This window comes from Cyprinodon tularosa, unplaced genomic scaffold, assembly GCF_016077235.1.
Source record: "Cyprinodon tularosa strain WSP-4 unplaced genomic scaffold, ASM1607723v1 ctg105, whole genome shotgun sequence".
NCBI lineage: Eukaryota > Metazoa > Chordata > Actinopteri > Cyprinodontiformes > Cyprinodontidae > Cyprinodon > Cyprinodon tularosa.
In genome coordinates, this window is record NW_024037838.1 from 1,292,879 (window position 1) to 1,307,026 (window position 14,148).

Genomic DNA, 14,148 nt, shown 5'->3' on the forward strand with positions numbered 1-14,148 from the left:
AAAGTGATGAAGAAAGGAAATTAGCCCACCTTTGTTGTCTTCAAATTCTATATATTTAATGTTCGGGCATTACAATAAAAACTTAATTTTCATCAATTTCCTTGCAAAAAAAAAAAAAACATTTAAAACCATTACAACAACATTAACAATCGTTAGTTTTTTTTAGCTGTTTATATGATGAAAAATGTGTTTTATTTTGAAGGAATTAGCCGGATCTTACTTATGGAACTATTTCTAATTTTACACATGTAATTTTCATTTACTCATCTCCGCCGCATCAGCAGCAGCATCATCATCACCATCCGCAGAGGACACCGGGTGCTGGAAGGACGCAGGCCCTGCTAAGGGAGAGGTCCTGGCCTGGGTGCGGACCCCGCAGAGAGGCCGGGTCTGGATGGAGTCAGGCTGCGTTCAGACAGCCATGGCTCTGGGTCTGACATCGAAGAAGGCTTCTGCCAGGAGCGTAGCGGTGGAGCGAAAGAACCTCATCACGGTCTGCAGGTACAGATCACGACCCGATCGACGCTCCATGTTTATTTTTCAGAGTAAAAAAAGAATATTATTCAGAATAAAACACTCAGTAATATGAGGCAGGTGTGTTCTCACCTTCACAAACAACTGCTATTAACAGAGGAATAGGAAAATATTTCAGTCCATTTATACTCCAACAAGAGTTCATTCTGCCTTTATTTTTTTTTATTTCATGTGGTAGTTAGTTGACTCAATGAGATCTATTTTCTAATGTCATGTCTTCAGTCTCTATGAGATTATCAGTGATGTGTCCATAAACCAGAAGGAAAAATGCACCAGCCTCTCACTGACAGCTGAACAGGACAAGGGCATAGGGAGCTTTGCAAGGACTCCTCCCCACATCAGATGTCCTCTATCCTGTTTCATCCACTGCAAGGTGTGCTGTCCAGAGGCGTAGCCAGAAAATCTTTATAAAGGTGGCCAGGCAATAACCGATGTACACTGAGGGGTGGCCGAAAGTAGATAGACACCAGAACCTCAGGGTCAGTCTACACCGTTCCAACAGGAAAATTAACTAGCAAAACATCCATATTTTCTAAATAAAGGCAAACTATACTTTCCTACAGTCTTTGCCAACAAATAGACAAATATATTCAAACATCCGTGCTTTCTAGATAAAAGGTATAGTGGATAAAATTCTTTCAGGTTTGAGTTTTGGGTGAACATCTTTTCCATTGTCATCACTTTCCTATTTTTATCAGTAATCATTCTGCATAAAGTTGACATTAACAAGTACTAATATCTACATAAAACGATTATTTATTATGTTTTATTAAAATAGTTATTTATCTATGATGTCACTGAAGACTCCTAGATGACTTGCAGAGACACATCAAGTTCTCTTTACCCCATAAAATACGAAAAAGAGCATGAATACTGTACTTGTTAGTGTATTGATGTGCATAATTAACCACAGTGTTTTTGTTGTCAAGTAATTGTTAATATATTAAATTAAAATATTTTGAATTATCTATTTGAGAGTATTACTGTTGCCACCATCTGTATTAGAGGGAAATAAATGGTAAGGGTAGCAAATGATTGGCTAAGGGTGGCCATGGCCCCCCTTGGACCCCCCATCTAGCTCCGCCCCTGGTGCTGTCAAGAAGCCAATAAACTCTACAGTTATCAAAGGTTTAAACTGGAAATGTTTCAGTTAACACTATTTTGTTGAACAACTCATTCTGCTGCATATCCAGATGAAAAAAAGAAAAAGAAGATACTGCTATTCTTTTATTTGTCTTTGGAAAATAGCTTCTGCTCAGACTGGAGACAGTGGCTCTGTTGGAACTTATGGGCTGCATTTTCCAAGGAGGTGATCTACCTGGACTGGATCATTTGAAGTCATTGAAAATAAGGAGACCGGACGAGTTTAGGCTGTGGATTCGAACAGGTCTAGGCTTCAGTGGCTTTTACCGCTCTGTCGCTTAGCAGCCATGTCAGTTGACACACAAAGCATGTAAAGAATTTCACTCCGAACTTTCAAAATTGTTTCTTTTTTTTATTATAAAGTAGACAAAGACTTCACTCATGTGAATACAGAGTGGAATAAAGGCAACAACCACCCGGAGCATGAACAAATAAAAGCAAATGTAGACTTTCATTTTTTAAAGTGCAGCCTTGATAAGGAAACAGCTGTGATAAAAACATTGTGATGAAAAACAGTAATGTAAACATATGACCGTGTAGTTACAGTTTTAACATTCAGGGTTTTTTTTTTTTTTACCCCATTGTGTTTCTAGAGGCCAAAAAATTGGTATTGACATTTTTTTTTTCTTGAAATAACTATATTTTACATATATTTAATTTGCCAATGAAATAAGATGATTTACTTTTAAAGTAAGAAAAAAAATCCATTATATTATTTCAGGTGCATGATATCTAATAATCTTATTTTAAGGGGGAAAATACTAATTCCTTTGGCAGATCATCTTATTTACCTGCTCCAATGAAGGGAAAATAAACTTATTTCAAGACATTTTTACCTATTTTTGGATCAGTCTTTGCAGTCTAATGCTCTATACATTTCTTATGATGGTATGGGCTAACAAAAGAGACCATAACTGATTAATTCCTCGGATCAGTTTAAAATTTGCATGTACGATTTAATTTTATTTATTATTCAGAAACGACTGTTAGGTTAAGCTTAAGCCATATTAAGAGGATCACAGTTTTCAAACGTATATCAGAGGTCTTCAACTTTGGCTTTATTTCATCAAATATACTAAAAGAAGCACTCTTGTCCTGCTATTTTTTATTCTTTTGTTCTATAACCCCATTAAAGAAAGACACCTTGTTTTTATGTCTTTATGAGGCAGATTGTTGTCAATTGTTCTCTAAGAAACCTGTGAGGATTTTTCCAGAAAAGCTGGATTTATGTGCACTGGAAAAAAACAATCTAGAAATAAGTTAAACTTTCTTAAATTAAGTGTATTTACTCTTGATTTGAATAGGTAAATAAGATAATTTGCCAATGGAATGAGTATTTTTAGTCCTAAAATAAGATAATGAGATAATATGCACTTGTAATAAGAAAATGAATTAAAAAAAATCTAAATTGTGTTGTTCTATTGGCAAAATGTCTCTTTTATCTCCTCAATTCAAGAACAAATGCACTTATTTTAAGAAAAAAAATGACTTATCTAGATTTTGATTTTTTTTCCAGTGGAAAGACTGAATTGAACATACTTAGACTCACCTAGACATGTAAATCAGGGGAATTCTGAATTTATTTATTTTTTTTTTACCTATTGTACATTGTTTCATACAAATGTAAATAAAGTTAAATTTTAAGTTAATTTATATAATTTTAAATTGGCTAAACAACTGTTAATACTGATTTTATCTATTTTTTAATGCCTCTAAAGTAATTTTAGATTATAATAATTTAGATTATATAATAAAATTATAACAGAGGTGATTTCTTATCATCTGCATCATATTCAATGCAATGAACCATCCACCATTCAATCCCACTCACACACACACACACCCATGCTGTCTTTCATTACACCACTATATCAGAAAAATAAAGCGTAAAATAAATGCAGATTCCCAGGTAGACACGCAGTCAAGCATTTTTATTCTTTTTATGGTCGTTTTTGCATTAAAGTGAGATACACTGAGGCACAACACACAACACAAAGCAGAGGATGCCTGCAAAGAAAATAACAAATCAACAAACCTCACACTGGACTTTGAACACAAAGATTAGCTAGGAACCGTAAACACTTATTTTCCCTTTGCCCTGACCGTGCTAGGACACTTTTAATCATATGAGCATTTTAATGACAAATACAAGACAAAACAGAAATAATACCCACAATGCTTTGTGTCAGTAACGCTAACTCCAAATTCTTTATTTCCCTCATTTCTTTTAACGATTAAGTTCACTTAAATGGAGATTTTTCTCCAGGTGTCTTTACAGGTGTCTGATCTTCTCTTTCCTCATATTTCTGACCTTTTTTACAACACCAGACGCTCTGAGGTGATGTGAGCAGTTGTTATGCGATGGTGCAGCCTTAATGAGGGGAGATGCTGAATCAGCAGCAGACCCTTTGGCTGGGCATGACAGCAGCCTGGGCGATCTTCTGATAAATTATCCACAATCCAGACACAGATACCTGGATAGCTACATGAGCTAAATGATGTTAGTGCTTTTCATTAGTGCGGCGTGCCAAGCTGTTATTGTATCCTGATATATGTGTATAAATGTAAAAAGTCTATTCCCTCAGTGGTAAAACATATTTTTAACATATAGTCAGCAACACAGATTAACTTCTTTCAATTCTTAATTTGTGTTGGTGGGAAAAACAGAATATGGTTTCAGTTCTGCTTTCGGAAGAAATAGTTTTTTTTCTAAGCTTCTTGTCAGAATCATACATAGATGATCTGAGCTATACCTACTTTAATTAAAGACATTTTTACCAGAGGACACCTGTGTGTCGTGAAGGGGAACCTTGAAACTAGAGCATATATTTGCAAAATGTCAGGGAACAGTTTCTGATCTAGGCAAAACGTAACAAACAAGACAAACACTGTGAATATTGAAGAGATGTTTAACAGAAGTGTTTTTCGTGGCATGAATCTCTAGTGGCAGCATTGATATTGGAGGACAAATGTGGTGAAGCATGTCCAGTTGCCAGTGGCAACAGGTTTTTTTTTACTTTAACTCAGCTGAAGCTTCCTGCAGAGAGTTAAATTTTGGAGCCTAACATGACCAAATGTTTTCAATAAGCAGTAATAACAGTCCGAAAATCCTGTTCTGTTTGGTGTAAAATTGACCGGTTTGCTGCTTTTATTCTGGCTAAGATGTCCAAGGTGGTCGGTGACTGCAGGATGAGTGTTGTTGTGGACACGGAGGACCTGAGGAATACATAAGATGAGTGAGAAAGGTGATTGGTGGAGTTCCAATAGGCACAGGAAGGTAAAGACATGAGCTAATCCTCTGAGGCGTTTGACAGAAAAGGATAAAAACGGTTGTAAACACAAAAATCCACATTTACTGGGATGGAATGTGCAACTTTGCTTATTCTTGTGCATTATCCCCCCTTTTTCTGTCAAATATTCAAATTTGGATGTGCTTTTTTTACATTTGCGCAACCTTTCTTTTGCATTTTTCATGATTTCTGAACTAATGTAACTCTGTCAAGTATCTATAATTACAGCAGAGGTTTCAGTACGTTTTGGGAGAACTCATCAGCCGATCCCCTTGCTCTCACTTAAGCTCCTCTCCTGTGAATAGATCCGATTTACTCATTTATTATCTCTCGATCAAACACCCTGACTGTCCATCTTACGCCCAGATCCGTCCGCACCTCCGCTGACCATAAAACACTTTGCTCTGACGCTTCGTCACAGAGGGGAATTGTGAGAAAAGGGACCTGCTTTTCTTTTTGGAATTGACCCAAACTACAAGAAAACAAATGTTGACTTCTTGTGCCAGTCCAGTGGAGGAAAGAGTGTCTCTTTTGGTGCAGCTGCTGCCAGCGATGGGTTCGGTAGTGTCATCTGATCCTGCTGGTTAGGCCAAGACTGAGGGGAGAGAAAGAATACAAGAGGAGAGAGAAGGAGAAAGATGTCAGGGAAGTGTTTGTAGGGAGAAAAAGGGGTCAGCGTCTGCATTTGGGTTAGCTGTCACTGCTGATAAATGGCATTTTGGTCTTTGTATGCTGCTGTAGCTCAAACTCTTTCCTGTAAGTACAGTGGATAGGTGAGAAAGGGAGAACAAGGGGGTATTTAGTCAGTGCTGAGTGGGGATTGGCAGAGATCCAGGGTGGAGCAAGAGGGGGCACAAAAGAAGCTTGTCAGAAAGCCGAGCAGTTGTTTTTCAGTGTCAAATCGTACCAAGACCATGTTGCTGTTCCACTCAAACTATTTGCATTTTTAAGGCGTCCTTCTGATCAAAGGGCCTCAGTAAATTCCCAAATATCTGCTACAATCTTGAGATAACAGTGCCAATGCCTTATCGGTCAGGAAGAGCTTTTTTTAGAAGCGTACCTTGGTAATCTTAACCATTAATCAGTAGTTTTCATGCACTGTGTTAATGAACATAAGGAATAAAGGTTAGATGAAGATCCTCATCTAATGAGGATTTCTTTTGCAGCCTGAAGAGGAGAGTTTTACAAGTGCAAATGTGATGACTGAACCGCCCCTGTAACTTGTAGCGGTTGCTCTGTCTGCTTGAAATATTGCTTAATATTTACAATATTCCAAAAAAAACAAAACAATTTAGCGTTAAAATACATTTAAAAAGCAGGGTAGGGTTTATGTGACAGGATGTAAATGCCACTGACCTCTTTCCTTGATAATTCCGGCATGAAGGAGAAAAGTCAAAACCCCAAAAGTAAATTTAATCCAGTTTTCACCCATGGTTGGACTAGAGCCCGTGTCGTTATTTCCAAATGTTCCCTGTCCCGCATTTGTCTCATGACTTCTTGTCCCCCTACTTCTGGATGTGGCCCTGTGTCATCTAGATCGTCTTTGTCTTGCGTTTTGGGAAGAGGGCTTTCCGAAAAGACGTGGTGGTGGAGCCCCTGCTGAAAGAGGCGCTGCCCAGTGAGATCTTGGTCTTCCCACTGGTGATGGTGGAGGAGCCCAGAGAAGTGGTGCTCTTGCCTCGGGTGATGGAGGAGTTCCCCATGGCCAGCTTGGTCTTCCCCCTCTTTATGGTGGTGTTGCCCAGCGTTAAAGCTGTCTTCCCCTCTGTGAAGCTGGTGTTGCCCATTGAGGTGAAGCTTGTCTTGCTGACCCAGATTCGACGGTGGGGTTCGGCACTCACTCCACACTAAGCATCTCACACTCATGCAGCACGCCCTGCTCCGTTAGCCTTCAGAGTTAATAGTAACATCAGATGTGATGGAGAGAGGACCAGAATCCTAAACATGGACAGCGCGACCCCCGTGTGGCATAATGCCTTCGTTGAGCTGGTCTACGTGGGCTTTGGAAGGCCACATACCACCCAAGTGTCCTGTGAATGGACAGAGGCAGCCGTAGGTGGATGCAGCCTATCTGGGGGGACTCGGACAGTGGGGCGATTGTCCCTTCGACACGACGACACCGGACGGTTGAAGGACACATTGTTAAAAACAGGACAGTCCGCGGTGACATCACTTTCTTCTCGACCATTGTTCCCTACAGCCTCCGATTGTAAGACGTCCCCTCTGTCTACAGCTGTATGTGCCATATGTAAAGCTGCACTTTGTTGATGTTGATGTTCCCCACAGATCTGGATCTGAGGCTTTACATCTCTCCTTTCATGTTCATTTCCAGTTAACTGTCAACATAAATCGACTTATAGTGACGTTAAAGTCAGTAACTACACACAAAACAACCAGGAACAATCAGGCAAAGCAGAGTTTAGAGGTATTATCTTTATATGCACTAAAACATTAATACACTTTTACAGTTTTGTTGGGAATACAGTTTGCAGCCTAATCATGGGAATGCAAGAAAGACTCATTGGAATGCACAGAACTCCCACGGATGTGGACATGTAGATGGCTGCACAGAACGGGAGAATTGTTCTGGCATGGCCACATATATCACATCACATCTGTTCACAATTCCCCTCCCTGCTGATCTCAACACACCACAAAGCCTCATCGCATCACAATTGCATTTGCATAACATCCTTTGCACGCTTCATAGGTCTCTTTTTCTTAAGGGGAGTTTCCCTTTTTTGTTTAATTTCGTAACAGTAAAAAATAAAGATGGGTTAAATTTGATCCCAAATATAGCAGCTCACCGTGACTACTGACCTTCTAAAACTGACCACAAAGACACATCCATTAGCTTTTATGTGTGTGCAGGATTCAAGTGTGAAAATCCCAGTAGACGTTGCTGTGCTTTTCTTTTCCCCTTGTAAGGGTGGTCTTGACAACAGACACAGATTTGGTCCCATAGGTAAAGGTAAGAGTCATCAGAGAGCTTGTGGTCTCCCCCCGCGTCACAGAAGTTACAGCCACCGTTATGCTGTTGCTGCCCAAAGCTACAGTGGTTTTGCTCCAGGAAAATGAGGATTTTCCCCAGGAAATAAACAACTTTGTCCTCAGGAACGAAACCCTGCCTTTGGTGAAAGAGGTCTTGCTTGATGAGAATGTAGTTTTCCACTCATTGTTAGAGTCTTTTTTGGACTGCTTGGCTGTTTTGGGTGTCTTCGCCCTCGGCTCGGGGTCCTTCTCCATCTAGGTGTTCCTGCGCTTGGACGTCAGCGCTTTGCGGAAGGAGGTGGTGGTGGTTCCCCGGCTGAAGCTGGCCCGTCCCAGAGCAACGGTCGTCTTTTGCCTTTGGATGGTGGAATCTCCCATGGAGGTGGTGGTCACTCCCCTGAAGATGGAGGAGTTGCCTAAGGAAACGGTAGTCTTTCCCCTGGCTATGGAGGTACTCCCCACTGCCAGGGCAGTCTTTCCCTCTGTGATGCTGGTGTTGCCCATTGAAGCGGAGGCAGTCACCCCGAGCCCGTGCTTGGATGCCAGCTATCGTTCACGCTGCATAGCAGGTCCTTCTGTGATGCAGAAGGGCAAGCATGTGAGGTCAAAAAGCCAAACCAAAGCTGCTGCAGCTGCCCTAAATAGATCACACCACAATGTATAGATGAGGGGGAGGGAATTATTTGATCATGCTTTGATGCTGGCCGGTCCCTCAGAGAGACAAGATCCAAAAGGACCTGGAAGTGAAGCAATACTGAACAGACAGGGGGTTAATTGTGTGCTTTTGCATGATAACAAAGCCGATGCATTGAAGAGGGTGCTTTGTGCAAACACACAGGACAATTGGGGTGACCTCAGAAGTATAAGATGGCGTGGTTCCCAAATAAAAAAAAAGAAAGAAAAAAGCCCCCCTCCCTGCTGTTGTTTAGATACAGTATTACATTTGTTAGCTTTAGTACAGTATAGCACTCAGCTGCAAGGGACATGCTGCACAAAACCATCAAAACATAAATGTTTTCCCCTTTAGTCTGAGTGCAGTTTTCTAACTCCTTTTCCATCTCCTTGTCTTTCAGATTTTCTGTGAAGACTCTTCTAGAAAAGTACACAGCAGAGCCTATAGATGATTCATCGGAGGAGTTTATTAACTTTGCTGCTATTTTAGAGCACATCCTGGGCCACCGCTTCAAAGGTAACACTGCAGGTAACATATGAAGCAAAAAAAACAACAACATATAATCATAGTCAGTGACAGCCTGTCGATGTGACCATATCCTGCAGTTTTAGCTCGCTGTCTGAGCAGAAATGATCTCCTGCTGTGTTTCCATCTGTGAACAGGTTCAGGGAGCTGGTTTAGCTCCGATGGACAACGCAGTTTCTGGGAGTACATTCGCCTGGCGTGCAGCAAGGTGCAGAACAGCTGCATCGCCAGCATTGAGAACATAGAGAACATCAGCACATCCAGAGCCAAGGCAAGAACATCAATATGCACAGCTTTGTGTGTTTGTTGAGGGGGGGGTGGATTGATGTCAGAGAGAAGGCCTTCTGTTCCCGCTGACTTCTTCTGTTGCCCCACAGGGTCGGGCGTGGATCAGAGTAGCTCTGATGGAGAAGCGTCTGTCTGAATATGTGTCCACTGCTCTGAGGGACACCAGAACAACCAGGTCCGACTTAACTTTTATTGCTCTGCACAAAAAATGCACATCTTGGTCATGAAAAAGTTTCCTGCCTTAAGTTATAACTGGAAAGCTGCAGCTGAAAGTGACATCTTGGCATTATCTGACATAAAATCAGTTTTCTTCAATGTCTCAGTTGATTAGCCTGTGGATCTAAAGAGACAAAGGAACTGTCCTCTGATTGGATGTTCCGACCAATGGAATGATATACTGAGGTTATAGAGAGGCTCCATTGTGTCCAATTGAAAGATTGGAGAAAAATGTGAAAATGTTGTTGGTTAATGGGTTTGTTTCTTGACTCTTTGTTCAACAGGAGGTTCTATGATGAAGGTGCTATAATGCTGAGGGAGGAGGCTACCGTACTGACTGGCATGCTGATTGGATTGAGCGCCATTGACTTCAGGTCAGGTTTCCATGTGTTTTGAAAATATCAATACCTGCAGCTGCTCATGCTGTTTTTATGTTCAATCACAGTATGTTATTACTTGTAATTTATTAAGATGGTAAATATTGTAACTTATCTGCATTATCTGTATTTTGGGTTCAGTTTTTGCTTGAAGGGAGAGGCTCTGGATGGGAAATCCCCGGCTGTGATTGATTACACGCCCTACCTGAAGTTCACTCAGAGGTGAGATTCACTAACCTGACTCCGCCAGATGGATTTGCTGGATTTGCTCCGCATATCTGCGAGTGAAACCTTGAAAGCTCGCAAGATCAGGATGGTCTCACGAGGCTAGAGATTCACCCTGCTGGTCAGTTCACTCTATAAGGACCTGTGTTTAGTTTGATGCTGCTTTTTTGCTGCGCAGCTACGATTATCTGAGTGATGAGGAGGAACGCCGCAGTGTGGACAGCAGCAACAGTGAGGAGAGCGTCCCTGAGCATCCCTACATCCCTCTGGTGACTGATGAGGAGAGCTGGAGCAACAAGTGCCGCAAGATGGAGCAAAGGTTTAAGATCGTCTACGCCCAGAAGGTGGTTCTCAGTGACCTCTAAGCTCAACCTTCTTCAATCCAGTTTATCCGTCTCTAACTGTGAGTTACTGTTATGCAGGGGTATCTGGAGGAGCTTGTGCGCCTGCGCGAGTCGCAGCTGAAAAACATGGAGACGGAGAACAAGCGTCTCAGAGCCAAGGTGGAGGAGCTAACGCTGCAAGGCCAGCAGGAGAAGAAGGAGCTGGAGGCCATCGTGCTGGAACTGCAGGCACAACTGTGAGGATTCACATTTAGATTTTTCTATCTGGAAAGAAAAACCGAAAGATAACAGAGTGTGCATAGCCTTTAACTCCTCTTTCTCTTGGTATTATTTTCTTCCTTTGTGATTGTCAATCTTTTAGTTTTTCAAATGGAAGATGGCTTCCTTTCCTTGGACAGTCCAGCTGTTTTCTCGTTGCACAACTTTAGCCTACTATCAAATAGAAACTCAGTTTCCCCTCCCCCAGTATAAGACCAGGGGGTTTTATCCTCCTTTTTCTCCATTACTTATGTTGTACCTGTTTATGTCTTTCTCTGTTCTGATGTTTTGTTCACCTGAACCTTTTAGCTACAGGCTGTGTAAACATCCACACAAAGACTCCTCTATGCTTCCTGCCCATTCTTTGGACCAAAATTTCTTCCAAAACATTGGAAATGTCTAATATTAATAGATTTTTGATGATCAACAGACAAGACACGTCCAAAAAGCATGAACAGCATTAACTTCTGACTCGCTGAGGGGATCCTGGACAGGTCAATCATCCATCACAGACACCTAAACATATACCTAAGGGTAATTCAGGGTAACCATGTTACCTAAAAGTCATGTTTTATTGGCTGTTGGAGGGAGTTGGAAACACAGAGGGAACCCGTGTTGGTAGAACAAAATCCACCCAAAATTCAAGACTTTTGTGGCACAACAGGGCCACTAACTCTGCCACTGCAAAGTCCAACAAGGAACAGGATTATCTAATAATTATCTAATATCATAAACATTAGTAGATTGCTTGCTTCCCTAACATGTTGATCAAATGGGGAATTTGAATTACTGTTGTAGGCGTTGGAGCCATTAGAGCCCTTTTCTGTTATTTCCTAAACAGTAATTAAAACAGGTACCAGACACATCGGTGAGACCATAAATAACGCAGTAGATACATTCCTAAATATTTCAGTTTTTCCATGACTAACTTTCAAGTCCTTGAGAATATTTAAATGATCTTCAAACAAATGCTGTTTTTGAAGACTTTTACATATAATATCCTTCTCAGCCTTTTGGCTAAGATCAAGTGCATCTGTTCTTATCTATTCTTATCAGTTTCATATCTGATACGTCCCCTGTCCGGGCACCATATAAAATAAATTGCTTTTTGGAACAGGGAGATGGAAAAAGGGCTCTGTCCACTCTACGCATCAACCTGGTATTGCAGCACTTCTGGGAATGGTGTTAGGGAGTGGTGGTCTAGTGGTTAGGGGATAGAGCTTGGAACCCTGAGGTCCTGTCTGTAATAAGTACGATACCTGCAACTCAGTACTTTGTGATAAAAATATTTAACTCTCATAGCAATAACTTGTTTCTTCCCATCAGTTCTGCCCTCATGCCTTGCGATTCCTCCCATTTGGCTAAAGATCTCTCCGTCCCGCTCATCAACCAGTGGTCCAGCATCCAAAACAACCAATGCGATGTCAAGTTGTTCCGCAGGTAAACCCTTTTGCACAGTGAATTACCCTGTTCCTGGATGACAGTATTTTACCTTACATGTTGTTTTACTTTATTTTATAATTTATGACTTTACTTTGTTTTAATAAAACGTGAAGTTTAAACTCTGTGTTTTTTTGTTGTCGTCTTATTTTCCTTTTGGTGATGTCATCTGCATCAAGGAGGAGTTTCCATAGTCTGGAGCAACTTTCTACTGAACTCAGTCTGAATTCTGATAAAAGTGAAGGGAGACAGAATGGAGATGCTCCCTGGACCTCAGAAGGTATAACTGTTTTATACATGCAGATTTTTATGTTTTATTTTTTTGTCCTACTTTATCTGTTACATCACTTCAATCTTTAATGTTGTTGGTTAAATATTAAGTAATACCTAATAATGTTCATGTTCTGCAACAAATAAATTCATGCAATGAACCCCGGTATAAAAGCCTCATAGTGAAAGCCACCCATGCACATGTGCATACTTATACTTGCACAGAGGCAGGCTTGATCCCACTGTATGTCGCCTTGTGTAGGCAGTTTAAACTACGCTGGATCATAACTTGGATTTTATATTGTGTTTTTTCTGTTTTCCCGTTTCAGGCAAAGACAACACTCCCTCCATGCTGGGGCTGTGTGGCTCCCTGGCTTCCTTACCGAGCTCCAAGTCCCTGGCGAGCCTAAAGTCCAGCGAGTGCTTGGTTAACATCAGCACTGAACCCAGCCCTGCGCTCTCTCCCAGCTAGGACCTCCAGAGCAACAACTTAACCCCACCCCCTCCCATCCAGCCTGCCTGCCTGGTGATGCTGCGTTGATGAAAAAAAACACAGCTCCTGCACATTCTGATCTAAAAGAAATAAAAACAGGAGCGTTATGACACCGCATCTGGATTTACACGAAGCAGAACAAATTTCCTTTATTTTTATTCTGTTAACCCAGATTATCACTTGATACTTTAAGCCATTTGATCCATTGTAAACTGTTCCACAACATCTTTATAGCCTATTTCCCAATTTGGCTTTTCAGTTGTTTTCAAAGTTCAGTAATCTTGCCACAGCTTTGTCTGTGTTTAAGTACACATTTTGTTAAATTTTCATATCAAACGTTTAACCAAAACAGTTCACAGGTGATTGAATGCAAACACGGCTGTAAAGGTCATTTTAAGAGATGTGGCTTTAGCAGTATTTTTAATATCATGACTGGATGAAACTGGGTCAAAATCCTCTGATAGTGCAGATATTTCTACCTGGAATTCTTTAACAACACAAACTCATACAGTATTTCCAACCTGTGCTACTGTTCATTGGTTTACTGATATAAGCTATTGCATATGTTTGTGTGTTTCCTTTCAGCCAGTACAGCAGTATTTTTTCTCACTTATCTACAGTTTCTGTTTTCTGTTGCAATAAACTGCCTTTTTCCATTATTTGTGTCTGAGTAAAGATCTTAAGGCGTTTCTAGAAAAAAAAATGCATTACTCTAGCACCATCTAGTGGCAGATCTTAAAAACATATTTCTTTACTTTGAAGTTCAAACCACCGTAGTAGCTCAACTTAGTGAATTTGATCTCTGTAGGATGGGTAGTTCCTATAAAACATCCACCTACAGAAATCCATTCGAGCTGGTAGAAATTCTGGATTTTATTTTATTTTCTATTTTGTTGACCATAATGAGTAAATAAAATAAAATTAAATATGTTTTTGGGCTTTTTATCCTGAATTTTCTATTTTGCAGTTTTCAGTAAAAATTTATATCAATGATTATTTAAGCTGTAGCCCTGATATACAAATACTTAATGTTAAAGAAATTAAGTTTTAAATCCAAGGAAAAAATTTTATTAATATGAGA

At 40.5% G+C, this 14,148-nt stretch overlaps 1 protein-coding gene, 1 long non-coding RNA gene and 1 other non-coding gene across 5 annotated transcripts; 2 read left to right on the forward strand and 1 right to left on the reverse strand.

The window, feature by feature from the left end:
- Nucleotides 1-250: 250 nt before the first annotated feature.
- LOC119783452 (RUN domain-containing protein 3A-like) lies at nt 251-13,726 on the forward strand. 2 transcript variants are annotated; one of them, XM_038284988.1, is made up of 11 exons: nt 251-501; nt 9,032-9,147; nt 9,294-9,427; nt 9,534-9,619; nt 9,945-10,034; nt 10,179-10,259; nt 10,441-10,606; nt 10,685-10,842; nt 12,191-12,304; nt 12,484-12,584; nt 12,904-13,726. In XM_038284988.1, the coding sequence occupies exons 1-11, from the start codon at nt 395-397 to the stop codon at nt 13,044-13,046; spliced, it is 1,296 nt and encodes a 431-aa protein (XP_038140916.1). In that variant the 5' UTR covers nt 251-394; the 3' UTR covers nt 13,047-13,726. The 2 variants fall into 2 exon arrangements, with proteins under 2 accessions (XP_038140916.1, XP_038140906.1); XM_038284978.1 differs by having other exon boundaries at nt 252-501; nt 9,032-9,159.
- On the reverse strand, nt 3,588-8,214 carry LOC119783458. Of its 2 annotated transcripts, none has more exons than XR_005280798.1 (2): nt 7,788-8,214; nt 3,588-5,562 (listed from the first exon to the last, which is right to left on the reverse strand). It is a non-coding gene; the product is annotated as an uncharacterized LOC119783458 (long non-coding RNA). The 2 variants fall into 2 exon arrangements; XR_005280799.1 differs by lacking the exon at nt 7,788-8,214 and adding an exon at nt 6,324-6,488.
- On the forward strand, nt 11,861-12,057 carry LOC119783508. Its single transcript, XR_005280809.1, has one exon. It is a non-coding gene; the product is annotated as a U2 spliceosomal RNA (small nuclear RNA).
- Nucleotides 13,727-14,148: the final 422 nt, after the last annotated feature.